The 13,246-nt window shown below is 37.0% G+C and overlaps 1 protein-coding gene across 10 annotated transcripts in view; it reads right to left on the bottom strand.

Annotated features, from left to right (window-relative positions):
- LRP2BP (LRP2 binding protein) overlaps window positions 1-13,246 on the bottom strand; it is a 62,256-nt gene that overhangs the window by 35,352 nt on the left and 13,658 nt on the right. For 6 of the 10 annotated variants that reach the window (XM_021074537.1, XM_021074534.1, XM_021074540.1 and 3 more), the window contains 3 exon segments: window positions 10,837-10,963; window positions 10,016-10,128; window positions 6,231-6,344 (listed from right to left, as the gene is read on the bottom strand). In XM_021074537.1, the coding sequence (XP_020930196.1) occupies window positions 6,231-6,344; window positions 10,016-10,128; window positions 10,837-10,942 (333 nt within the window). In that variant the 5' untranslated portion in view covers window positions 10,943-10,963. 10 annotated transcript variants of the gene reach the window in all.

Here is a 13,246-nt window from a genome sequence, read left to right on the forward strand (position 1 = left end):
CTTGCTCAGTGGGTTAACGATCCGACGTTGACGTGAGCTGTGGTGTAGGTTGCAGACGTGGTTCGGATCCCGCGTTGCTGTGGCTCTGGCGTAGGCCGGTGGCTACAGCTCCGATTCGACCCCTAGCCTGGGAACCTCCATATGCCACGGGTGCGGCCCAAAGAAATAGCAAAAAGACAAAAAAAAAAAAAAAAATTTTTTTTCTGTCATTTGCTTAAGTGAAGTACATATTTCCTCTTTTATAAACTTATTTTTTATTGAGGTATAATTAATATATAACATTACATTAGTTTCAGGTGTACAACATATTGATTTGATATTTGTATACACTGTGAAATTATCATTACAAGTCTAATTACCATCCATCACCATGCATAATTACACATTTTTTTCTTTTTTTCTTCTGATGAGAACTTTTAAGATTTACTCTCTCAGCAACTTCCAAACATGCAATACAGTATTATTAACTATAGTCACCATGTGTACATTATATCTTTTATATCTCTATCTATCCTCTATTAACAGGGGAATTTAGACAAATTACATTTTTCTCATCATTATATGAATTATGAGTTTCTTTAAACTTTTAAAAACTTTTTATATGAAAATTTTTAAGCATGCAGAAAAGAAAGAATGCCATAAAAATTTACATAACTACCACATAGATTGTCAATAATAATATTTTGCTATATTTGCTTCATCTATTTTTTATGACTTGCTTCAATTATTTGCAGATATGAAAATATCAGGACTCTTCACTTCTAAATATTTCAGTACACTCTATAAAAAAAGACATTTTTCTGCATAAACATCATATAAGTGTCACCTCTAATAAAGTCAATATTATGAAAAAAGGCAGAAGAGAGAACTAATCTAGATTAAATGAAATCTGCAGACATTATAACTCAACGTACTGGGTGGTCTCTGACTGAATACTGGCTTGAAAGACTTTGGGACAACTTGAGAACACTGAATATAAACTGGATATTAAATGGTATTAGAGAATAACTATTGGTTTTGACAGATGTATTCTGTATTAATTCAATTTTTTGAAAGTAAAATTTTTAAGATTTGTTTTCACAAATTTTTGTTTCATTGCAATTTGTCCCCCAGTCTTCTCATGTTTGATTGACAAAATGTATTTTCTTAATTTTTAGAGATAAGAGTTCAATTGTCATCTAATTTCCACTGTATTTTTTCTAGACAGATCCTGTCAGAAATTAGGCATTTTTCAATTTCTGCTTTATTCTATTTTTGTACACTAAATATTTCTCACTGATTCCAAATTGCTTTGGGAATTTATTATTTCTTTAGTAAATTCAAATTGATTCTTTTTCTTGTTGTAAATTCTTTCTGGTTAGAGTGTTTAAAGGCTTTTAAAAGATATAGTTTATGAATATTATCCTACATTATTACCATTTTCTTAGGACCTATTTGTTAATTCCACGTTAAACAATCCTATTACTTGTATGATGGTATAGCCATGATGTCATTAAATATGAATAGGGGACCATTGAGTTAGAAAGCATAAATATGTACAAAACCAGTTTTTTTGGGGGGTCATTTTGCCTTTTCTAGGGCCACTCCCGCAGCATATGGAGGTTCCCAGGCTCGGGGTCTAATCGGAGTTGTAGCCGCTGGCCTACACCACAGCCACAGCAACACCAGATCTGAGCCACGTCTGCGACCTACAGTACAGCTCACGGCAACACCAGATCCTTAACCCACTGAGCAAGGCCAGGGATGAACCCTCAACCTCATGGTTCCTAGTCGGATTGTTAACCACTGAGCCACGATGGGAACTCCCAAAACCAGTATTTTTGAAATGATTCACATCCTAGAGAGAGACTTAAGAAGTTTTATGGCAAGTGTAACTGGTTAATGAATACATTCTAGTTTCCACTTACATCTCTCATACTTTCTTGGTCCCCTGTACTCTTCTAATTCCCAGTTAATTTTGGCAGCCAACTGACTGTTATCTCTCATTATAATGAACATAGGTAAACACCAAGGAAGCAAATGGCATGGTGATAGAGTAAATATCTGAAAAAAACTCCACACTTTTTAAATAATATCTTTTCTATGATGTTGGCTTTTTATTTTGCTTCATTTTCCTTTCAGTTTTGAGATGTAATTGACATACAGCACTGTATAACTTTAAGTACAGAATGTAGTGATTTGACCTACATATGTCATAAAATGATCACCACAATAAGTCTAGTGAACATCCACCATCTTATATAGATACAAAATAAAAGAAAAAAGTTTTCCTTGTGCTAAGAACCCTTATGATTAATTCTCTCTCTCTTTTTTGTCTTTCTCTCTTTTTTTTAGGGCTGCCCCTGTGGCATATAGAGGTTCCCAGGCTAGGGGTCCAATTGGAGCTGTAGCGCCCGCCTACACCACAGCCACAGCAACACTGGATCCAAGCTGCGTCTGCGACCTACAGCACAGTTCATGGCAACGCCAGATCCTCAACCCACTGAGCGAGGCCAGGGATCGAACCTGTGTCCTCATGGATGCCAGTCAGGTTCATTAACCACTGAGCTACGCTGGGAACTCCATGATTAATTCTCTTAATAGCTTTTATGTGTAATACAGGGTAGTGTTCACTATATCAATCATGTTGTACATTTTATGTCCCTAGTACTTATATAATCCTAAAACTGGAAGTTTTTTTGGTAATTTTCCCCCCTTTTTTGGCCACACGCACAGCATATGGAAATCCTTAACCTGCTGGCTGGGCCAGGGATTGAACTGATAAAGCCACAGAGACAGCTGGATCATTAACCTACTGTGCCACCATGGGAATTCCTGTAATGTATTTTTAAAAGCACACTGGAGATCCTAAGAACAAGACAGATATAAAAATAAAAGACTCCTGAAAATCTAGCAGGTAAAGAAAATTAACAAAATAAAATGATACTTTCAAGTTTCTCTGAACTTGTAGGCAATTTGGAGAGTCGGAATCACTTGAGATCAATTTTTTTGACAGATATTTAAATGTCAATGTGAATCGGTGAAATAATAAGCATAGTAATCTTAAAGCTTTTAACCATCTTACTTGTGAATCATCATATTTAAAATATTTTCTAGAATGGATTTTAATACTATTCCCTAAAAACTGCATTATTGTTTGAAGATCACAAAATATTTATAAAATTAGTATGTCAATCTACATTTCTGGCTTTAATTATTTAGTATATATCAGGATATTTAAGAAATCGCTAACTGCCTCACAGAGTATGGTGAGATGCAACTATAATTTATATAATTGGTATTAAGACTACTGTTCTGGCCCAGGATTCTATATACAAGATTCTCAAGTGCTTAGATGCCCATCTATATACAGCACAGTTAATGAGTAAGAGTTCTAAGACTCTTTCAGTCAAGGTAGTGAAAGGTGCAAAAAGACAGCTGAAGAAGTTGGATCTAAGCTACTGGAGGAGGTTTCCTGACATTGCTCATGTTGCTTCCACTATCTAAATGTCTTTCTTTCCCTTATGTACTGTTCTTATCTTTTAAGATTCAGCTGGTGTCAGTTCTACCAAAACTCCCCTGAGCCTATAGCACATGTATCTTTCTCAACCTAGGACACTTAACTGCACTTATTGTTTTCATACTCATCTTTGCCTCTCCAAAATCTAGGACTGTTTCTGACTCATAAATGTTTGTGGAATGAAAGTGTGAGTAAATAACACCACAATCCAACTAACTGGGCCTGGAAATGCATAAGAGCAAGCACATACCTCATGGATTGCACAGTAAGTGCTCACAGGGCAAAAAATAGAAATGGGTGTTCTAGTTGCTTTTATGTCCTTCAAGGTAACTCCAAGGAGGATGATAATCCTATGAATGGAACTAGTTCACAAAGAAACTTCATTGCCTTAAACATTAGGACCTGTGTATACTTTAAACATTTGTAGATGAACTAGATGTGAATCAAAGAGATGGGGAGATGCTTATTAAACATCTAGAGAGAGAAAGGCATTTGAATATATGGATCTCAGAATTCAGTTCTGGTATGAAGACAACAATTTAGGAGTCTTTAAAATATATACAGATAATTTAACCATGGGGCCAGATGAGCTTACTCAAGGAGGGAGTAAAATGATAGTAAGAGGAGCTGAAGCCTAGGTTCTGACCTACCTCGACATTTAGAAAGAAGAGAAGCAGCTAGCAGAGGTGACAGAGGAGTGGCTTGTGAAGAGACAACCAGAAAAAAATTTATTACAAACATATAGACAATGATAGAATGAAGTGTGCAAGGTATGAGAGAGAATCAGATGAAATAAAGATATCCTAGCACGAAGAGGAGGGTATTTAAAAGAGGGTTTGGTCAGTGACATTAAATTTGAAGTAAGTACAGGCAATGTAGTCATAGATTCTACATGTTACTTTTTTTTTTTTTTTCGTCTTTTGTCTTTTTAGGGCCACACCCACAGCATATGGAAGTTCCCAGGCTAGGGATTCAACTGGAGCTGTAGCCACCAGCCACAGCCCCAGCCACAGCAACGTGGGATCTGAGCCACGTCTGCAACCTACACCACAGCTTAATGGCAATGCCATATCCTTAAGCCACTGAGCCACAATGGGAACTTCTTTTTTTTTTTAAATTAATTAATTATTTTTACATTACTAAACTTTTAACAGGTTAAACTATAAATAGATTAAAGTGAGTATCTTATATTTAATGCAAATATTTATTTTTATCACTCATTCATTTCATCATAGGGTGCAATGATTATAAAAAAAGTAAAAATTAAGAATTTCAGAATTTCAGGAATGAAATTATAGTCCACATGAATAGCTTTATACAAGATAAAAAGTCAGGGAGGAAAATGCCTATTGGGGTCCTTACTCCTTGTGCCCTGTATTAGTTATTTTTATATGTTGTCCTTCAATCTCATTAACAACTACATAAGTTAGGCTAATGGGTTTTATTTTATATGCTGACTTCAATGGACTGAATCAATAATTCATCCTTAAAGTTTTATATTGATAAAAAGTCTGAGGTTATATTTGGACTCAGCTAGAAAGAAGTGTTGGCTATGGCCAAAAGATGGGGAGCAATGCCAGATGTATCTTTAACTTAGGTTTATTTATCTTCATTTTATAATTAGGACATTAAAGCTCAGAAATAATTTTCCAAAGATCATATTGCTAATAAGTGGTAAAGCCAAGATTTGAAACCAGAGGTAAAGCCAAGATTTGAAAGCCTGTGCACTTTTCACATTTCAGCTTTTTAATTAGACCAGTATGGGTAGGACACCTTTGCTAGTGAACTTAGAGAAATTAACTTCTAAACATCTTTAAAAATTTTTAAATAAATTTGATAGGAAATTTCTTTGTAAGATGAGGCCAAAAGAAGAGAAGGAATTAAAAAATAAAATTCATTGTTCCTGCTGTGGCTCAGTGGTAATGAACCTGACTTGTGACCATGAGGATATGGGTTCAGTCCCAAGCCTCGCTCAGGGGGTTAAGGATCCTGCATTGCCATGAGGCATGGTGTAGGTTGCAGATGCGGCTTGGATCCTGTGTTGCTGTGGCTGTGGTGTAGGCCAGCGGCTGAAGCTCTGATTCTACCCCTAGCCTGGGAACTTCCATATACCATACAAGTGGCCCTAAAAAAGAAAAAAAATAATTCATATAGAAGAGAGAAAATTGTAACACTGATATCCAAATCTCACACTTTAATTTATTCTTTATCTTTTTAAACACGCCAAAATTAATGAGGCCTAGAAATATTATTTATATGAGATTATTATGTAGATATTTAATGTAGATTTATCTATTGAAAAGGAAGGACATTCAAAATACATTGTTGGGTGAAAAAAAAAAGATATTATAAAACAGTGTATATATTATGTTCCTATATTTAAAAAGTGTATGTATGTATACACACACACATAAATATTTTTTTTTGCATAGGGCAATACATAGAAGAATATACTCTAATAAAATAACAATGTTCATATTTGATAGTAACATTTAGAGTATTCATATTTTTGTTTATTTTCTAACTTTTCCCCATGTTCAGGTAGTTTTGAAATAACTTTAAAACAAAGAAAAATATTTTAAAACAGGAATGTTATTGATGGCTAATAGTAGCAAGGAGAGAGGCGAAGAAATTTTGTTTTTCACATAAATAAAATATAAATCATTTTAAATTTATCAAATAATCCATAAACAATGAAATCTTAAACACTGTGAACAAAACACTAACTTACAGCATCTGTGGTTGTCCCCAGGCCATCATAATACATGACTCCTAGCTGGTAAGTTGCCTGATGATCCTTTTCCTTGATTTCTTCAAACTGTTCTAATGCTTCTTCATACCATCCCTATAAGCGCCCAGAAAATATTGAATTATTTTCATTTTTATCTTAAAGTAATCCCAGATACTTAATTCCCACCTGAATCTAACTAGCAGCATCAAATAAAACAACAAAAGACAGCAAGAAATTTATGGAATTTGCAAGTAAGTCACTGACACCTAGCAACACACTATAAGATCAATAAAATAAACCTAAATAATGCAACTGAGGGAAGTGACCAGGAGGAACCTGGGTGAGACTCTGGCTTTCACTCTTATTCTTGGCTACTAGCAAACCTCTCTCTAAATGATACCCTGGCCCTCTGCTCATTCCAGCCTGCCGTTTCACCCACCACTTCTGCAGTCTGAGAAACTCCAGAGCTGGGGCCAAAGTCTTGGAGAAAATAAAACATCAGGATATCCACTATTATGAATTACATATCTACTGTTAAGTGGCTCAGATCTTCCAGTTTTGCCATTTTCCAGCTGGGGAGACGACAAGGGAGAACAAATGTGTGATTCTTCCAAATTATCTTTCTTCCACACGTCCTTAAAAACCTATGTGTTACGTGTCATTCATTTAAGGCTCCTCAGTGTTATAGGATATAGTAACAAATATACTAAAGTGTAAGCTATACTGCTGAAGTTGGAGTGACAGTTTTCACAGGTCCTCTAGATCTACTTTGCAAACCTCAGCATCACGTGGATAAAGATGGCAATTCCCTCCTTACTCCACAGAGGAACAGATAAACCTACCTTTGAGTACTAGATAAGAACTAGGATTTTAAATTGTTATGTAAGCATAGTTTTGGAAGTCCTAGCCACACCAATTAGACAAACAAAAGAAATAAAAGGCATCCATATAGGAAGAGAAGAGATCAAACTGTCACTGTATGCAGATGACATGATACTATACATAGAAAACCCTAAGGACTCAACCCCAAAACTACTTGAACTGATTAATAAATTCAGCAAAGTAGCAGGATATAAGATTAACATTCAGAAGTCAGTTGCATTTCTGTATACCAGCAATGAAACATTAGAAAAGGAATACAGTTCCCGTCGTGGCGCAGTGGTTAACGAATCCGACTAGGAACCATGAGGTTGCGGGTTCGGTCCCTGCGCTTGCTCTGTGGGTTGACGATCCGGCGTTGCCGTGAGCTGTGGTGTAGGTTGCAGATGCAGCTCGGATCCTGCGTTGCTGTGGCTCTGGCGTAGGCCAGTGGCTACAGCTCCGATTGGACCCCTAGCCTGGGAACCTCCATGTGGCGGGAGCGGCCCAAAGAAATAGCAAAAAAAAAAAAAAAAAAAAAAAAAGAAAAGAATACAAAAATACGATACCTTTTAAAATTGCACCTCACAAAATCAAATACCTCGGAATACAACTGACCAAGGAGGTAAAGGACCTATATGCCAAGAACTATAAAACTTTAATCAAAGAAATCAAAGAAGATGTAAAGAAATGGAAAGATATTCCATGTTCCTGGATTGGGAAAATCAATATTGTAAAAATGGCCATCCTACCCAAAGCAATCTACAGATTCAATGCAATCCCTATCAAATTACCCATGACATTTTTCACAGAACTAGAGCAAACAATCCAAACATTTATATGGAACCACAAAAGACCCAGAATCGCCAAAGCAATCCTGAGAAACAAAAACCAAGCAGGAGGCATAACTCTCCCAGACTTCAAGAAATACTACAAAGCCACAGTCATCAAAACAGTGTGGTACTGGTATCAAAACAGACAGACAGACTAATGGAACAGAATAGAGAATCCAGAAATAAACCCTGACACCTATGGTCAATTAATCTTTGACAAGGGAGGCAAGAACATAAAATGGGAAAAAGAAAGTCTATTCAGCAAGCATTGCTGGGAAACCTGGACAGCTGCATGCAAAGCAATGAAACTAGAACATACCCTCACACCATGCACAAAAGTAAACTCAAAATGGCTGAAAGACTTAAATATACGACAGGACACCATCAAACTCCTAGAAGAAAACATAGGCAAAACACTCTCTGACATCAACATCATGAATATTTTCTCAGGTCAGTCTCCCAAAGCAATCGAAATTAGAGCAAAAATAAACCCATGGGACCTCATCAAACTGAAAAGCTTTTGCACAGCAAAGGAAACCAAAAGAAAACAAAAAGACAACTTACAGAATGGGAGAAAACAGTTTCAAATGATGCAACTGACAAGGGCTTAATCTCTAGAATATATAAACAACTTTTACAACCCAACAGCAAAAAAACTAACCAATCAATGGAAAAATGGGCAAAAGACCAGAACAGACATTTCTCCAAAGAAGATATACAGATGGCCAACAAACACATGAAAAAATGCTCAACATCGCTGATTATAAGAGAAATACAAATCAAAACTACCATGAGATATCACCTCACAACAGTCAGAATGGCCATCATTAATAAATCCACAAATAACAAGTGCTGGAGGGGCTGTGGAGAAAAAGGAACCCTCCTGCACTGTTGGTGGGAATGTAAACTGGTACAGCCACTATGGAGAACAGTTTGGAGATACCTTAGAAATATAGCCATAGAACTTCCATATGACCCCGCAATCCCACTCTTGGGCATCTATCCGGACAAAACTCTCCTTAAAAGAGACACATGCACCCACATGTTCATTGCAGCACTATTCACAATAGCCAGGACATGGAAACAACCCAAATGTCCATCAACAGAGGATTGGATTCGGAAGAGGTGGTATATATACACAATGGAATACTACTCAGCCATAAAAAAGAATGACATAATGCCATTTGCAGCAACATGGATGGAACTAGAGAATCTCATACTGAGTGAAATGAGCCAGAAAGACAAAGACAAATACCATATGATATCACTTATAACTGGAATGTAATATCCAGCACAAATGAACATCTCCTCAGAAAAGAAAATCATGGACTTGGAGAAGAGACTTGTGGTTGCCTGATGGGAGGGGGAGGGAGTGGGAGGGATCGGGAGCTTGGGCTTATCAGACACAACTTAAAATAGATTTACAAGGAGATCCTGCTGAATAGCATTGAGAACTTTGTCTAGATACTCATGGTGCAACAGAACAAAGGGTGGGGGAAAAATGTAATTGTGATGTATACATGTAAGGATAACCTGACCCCCTTGCTGTACAGTGGGAAAATAAAAAAAATATTAAAAAAAATTGTTATGTAAGCAATGATATCCTGCTGTATAGCACAGGGGACTACATCTAGTCACTTGTGATGGAACATGATGGAGGATAATGTGAGGAAAATAATGTATGTATATATGTATGACTGGGTCACTTTGCTGTACAGCAGAAATTGACAGAATATTGTAAATCAACTATAATAGAAAAAATAAAAAACAAAAAATAAATATGAAAATAATTTGTAAATGACGTTAAATATTTTGGGCAAAATATAAAACTTAGATTTTTAATTTATCATATGAAAATGGATTTCACACCAAAATGACTCCTATAAATGACATTCATTAGAATGAGTTTCATGGAGAAAGGTCTGGTGTCTCCTTAAGCTGGGACCAATGGATCATACTTAAAGCCACAACCATAATCTGAAACTTGACAAAATTTCCCTAGTTTAACAATGTAAGGAATGCTACAGGGAATTTTGCTATGAGGATCTAACAGCAGCTTTATATATGAAATGAAAACAAAACAAAACAAGGTACCTCTTCAAAATATAGTTGACCTCGTAGGAAATACGCCAGAGTATCCCCTCTCCTTATTCTTTCCTTCAAGAGCTGCAATGCCTTATCCACCAAATTAGCATGGTTGTAATGATCTGATTTTTAAAAAGCAAAGGATTCCATCTTTAGCCATGCAATAGAAAATTCTCTCTTGAAGTAATACATTATTAGAATTCCTCTGACACTGTTTATACTAGTTTCCTTCCTAGTTCTCATTCCTAAAACTGGCCTCCTTAGTTCAAGGGAAAAACACTACCTTAAAAAAAAAAAAAAAAGCACTATCACAGTCACAGTACCTGATATTGTGCCTTTTATAATCAGGAAATATCATGGGGGTTGGTTATCAAACTAACCCTCTTTACTACTAGGCAGGAGGTCTAGCAATGCACTGTATGTGCAATTCTTAGGAAAAACTGTCTTGTGGGTGCGTGAAATTCTTAATTTGAGCCTTAACTAGAAATATTCTAACTAATGAGCTAACCAGCCCCAATTTCATTTTTTTAAAGTCCGTGGGAAAACAAATGATAGGTTCAAATGTCAGTTTCAAATAAAGTATGGCATTGTTCTAATAGAAATGACATCTGGCTTGTCTTTTTTCAGAAGGGTGTCCTAAAGTCCATGATTAGGACCTCATTATGAAACCTCTTCACTGATGATTTGCTACCAGATAAGTTCGGTAGCAATTTCAGAGTCTTACAGAAAAAGCTAAAAAGGACTGTAAAGTTAACCACTTCCTTGCCAGCAATATTTCTTCTCTCTTTTGCTCTGGTGTACGTATTAGAAAATATCATCAGGATTTGTACCAGTCTTCTCCTTTCTCCACTGGAAGAGTTTTGGGTTCTTAGCAGCATAGGGGGACAGAGAGAGATAAAAGGGGTTCTTGGGCAACTTTTCACTGGTCAACTTCATCCTGTTTCCACAGTGGGTATTCTATAAACAAGAAAAAAAAAAAGTAAGATGTAGAAATATCTTTCTTCAGAAAAATGCAAAAAGAGACTGAACTCCCACTTGGCAGTCATTATATAAAGCACCCTCCCCTTATCACCTAGGGCTAGAGCACCAAACCACCAGCTCTGGGATGTGAACATTCTTTCTTAGGCAACCGGGACGTACCATAGCTATGAGAAGCACAGCCTGTCTCCATGTCTGTTTCCACAGCGTGGGACTAATGATGAGAGCTGTCTGCAAGCCCTCTCTGGCTATGAGATCACACACTCCAGGGAGGCATGTCACCCACCACAGCTGCTGCCGCTAGTGGAAATTGGTGACACTGCCCATAGATACAGCTCTTGTGCACTGCACCTTCCTGTTGCCTTATTCCTGAAGCTCATTGCACTAATGAAAGCATTTCATTTCCAATGAAAGCATAAGCATCTGTCTGTTTTACCTGGGAATACACTTTATTTTAGCTGTGCTGTTTGGTTTTATCTTCCCGTCTGTATTGGATTGCCATGTTATAAGGTGGATCACAGTTGAAAGGAAAATCAGAGTCTTCATATAAAATGTAGAGGCCGCCACATTTAGGATGAAGGAGTCCAGGTTGGCCTAGGCCGAGGGGAGTGAGGCAGCAAACTCAGTTGTTGCTATGCTTTTTGTTTACTCCTTGGAACTCTACTGTTACAGCAGCCCTTCACCAATCAGGAATGAGCTTCCCATAAAGGTTCCTGATTGGTGCTGAAGAGAAGAATTCAATAGACCTTTAGTGTGATTGGAAAGCAATAGTTATACAATTGTATGATGCTATTTTGGATAATACATTGCTTCATTGATGAGAATGAAGTACAGACAAAGGGGATAATTCAATATACTAGAGAAAAAAGTCTCTAAAGTCTATGTGATTTTGGAAACTGATTTTTAAAAAGCAGATTTTTTGAATTCCTGTTGTGGCTCAGCAGAAATGAATCCACTAGGAACCATGAGGTTGAGGGTTCCATCCCTGCCCGCTCACTGGGTTAAGGATCTGGTGTTGCTGTGAGCTGTGGTGTAGATCGCAGATGCGGTTCATATCTGGCATTGCTGTGGCTTTGGTGTAGGCTGGCAGCAACAGCTCCGATTGCGATTAGACCCCTAGCCTGGGAATCTCCATATGCCATGGGTGAGGCCCTCAAAAGACCAAAAAAAAAAAAAAAAGCCAACTTTTAAAGAGTCAACTTCCTCATCTGTAGTTTGTCCTATAAGTAGTATGAACCAGTGGACTTCAAAATGTCTGTTCCTAGACATGCAAAATTCTTTGCTTATATGATTCCAAAAATCAATGGTTGCACTAGTAAATATAAAAGTTTCCAAAGAACTTTAGGGTGAAGCAATATTAAATAAAGTATTTAGAAGAAAGAGTCCAAATTGATTGATGTTTATAGCACTATCGCTCTACTCAGAAACTGGTTATAGCAGTTTTAATTTCATTGAAGATACTAACCCCATGTGCTACTGTATCCAAAAAGGCTAAGAAAAGTTGGCACATTTAGGAAGTTCACCAGAAATGAAACAAATCAGAAAACAAAACTTTACCTAATTTAAACTCATGTTGGGAGTACCCACTGTGGCTCAATGGTAATGAATCCGACTAGTATCCTTGAAGATGCGGGTTCAATCCTGGCCTCATTCAGTGGTTTAAGGATCTGGTGTTGCCACGAGCTGTGGCATAGGTCACAGATGTGGCTCAGATCCATGTTGATGTGGCTATGGCATAGGCCAGCTGCAGCTCCCATTTGACCTGGGAACTTCCATATGCCATGGTGGGTACAGCCTTAAAAAAAAAAAAAAAAGGGCAAAAATAAATAAATATATAAATAAACTCATGTTGCCAACTGTGGTTATATACTGCACATGTATTTTGTTGCTGTAGCTTAAAAGATTTGAAGAGCATCTATAAAATATAAGCAAAAATTTATTGAGCTCTTACTATATGCCAGAATTTGTTCTTCTAAGTTCTTTTCAGATGGTAACTCCTATGAAACCTTATGAAATACCAGCTATTATTAGGCCCACTGAATGTATGAAGAATCTGAGGCAACAGTGAAGAAGTTTAGTAACTTGCCTCAGGTCACAGGGCTGGGAAGTGGGACAGCTGGGACGCCATAGCACCTGTGCACTTCACCAATATTCCATGCTGTTCTCCAAAGTGCAGAACCAACATGATTGTTCAAAATGGCAGGACTCTTATAAGAGAATAAGCCAAAATGTAGCACTTTTTTAATTTCAGAAAATGAGAAC

The sequence above is a fragment of the Sus scrofa genome, chromosome 15 (assembly GCF_000003025.6).
Source record: "Sus scrofa isolate TJ Tabasco breed Duroc chromosome 15, Sscrofa11.1, whole genome shotgun sequence".
Classification (NCBI taxonomy): Eukaryota; Metazoa; Chordata; class Mammalia; order Artiodactyla; family Suidae; genus Sus; species Sus scrofa.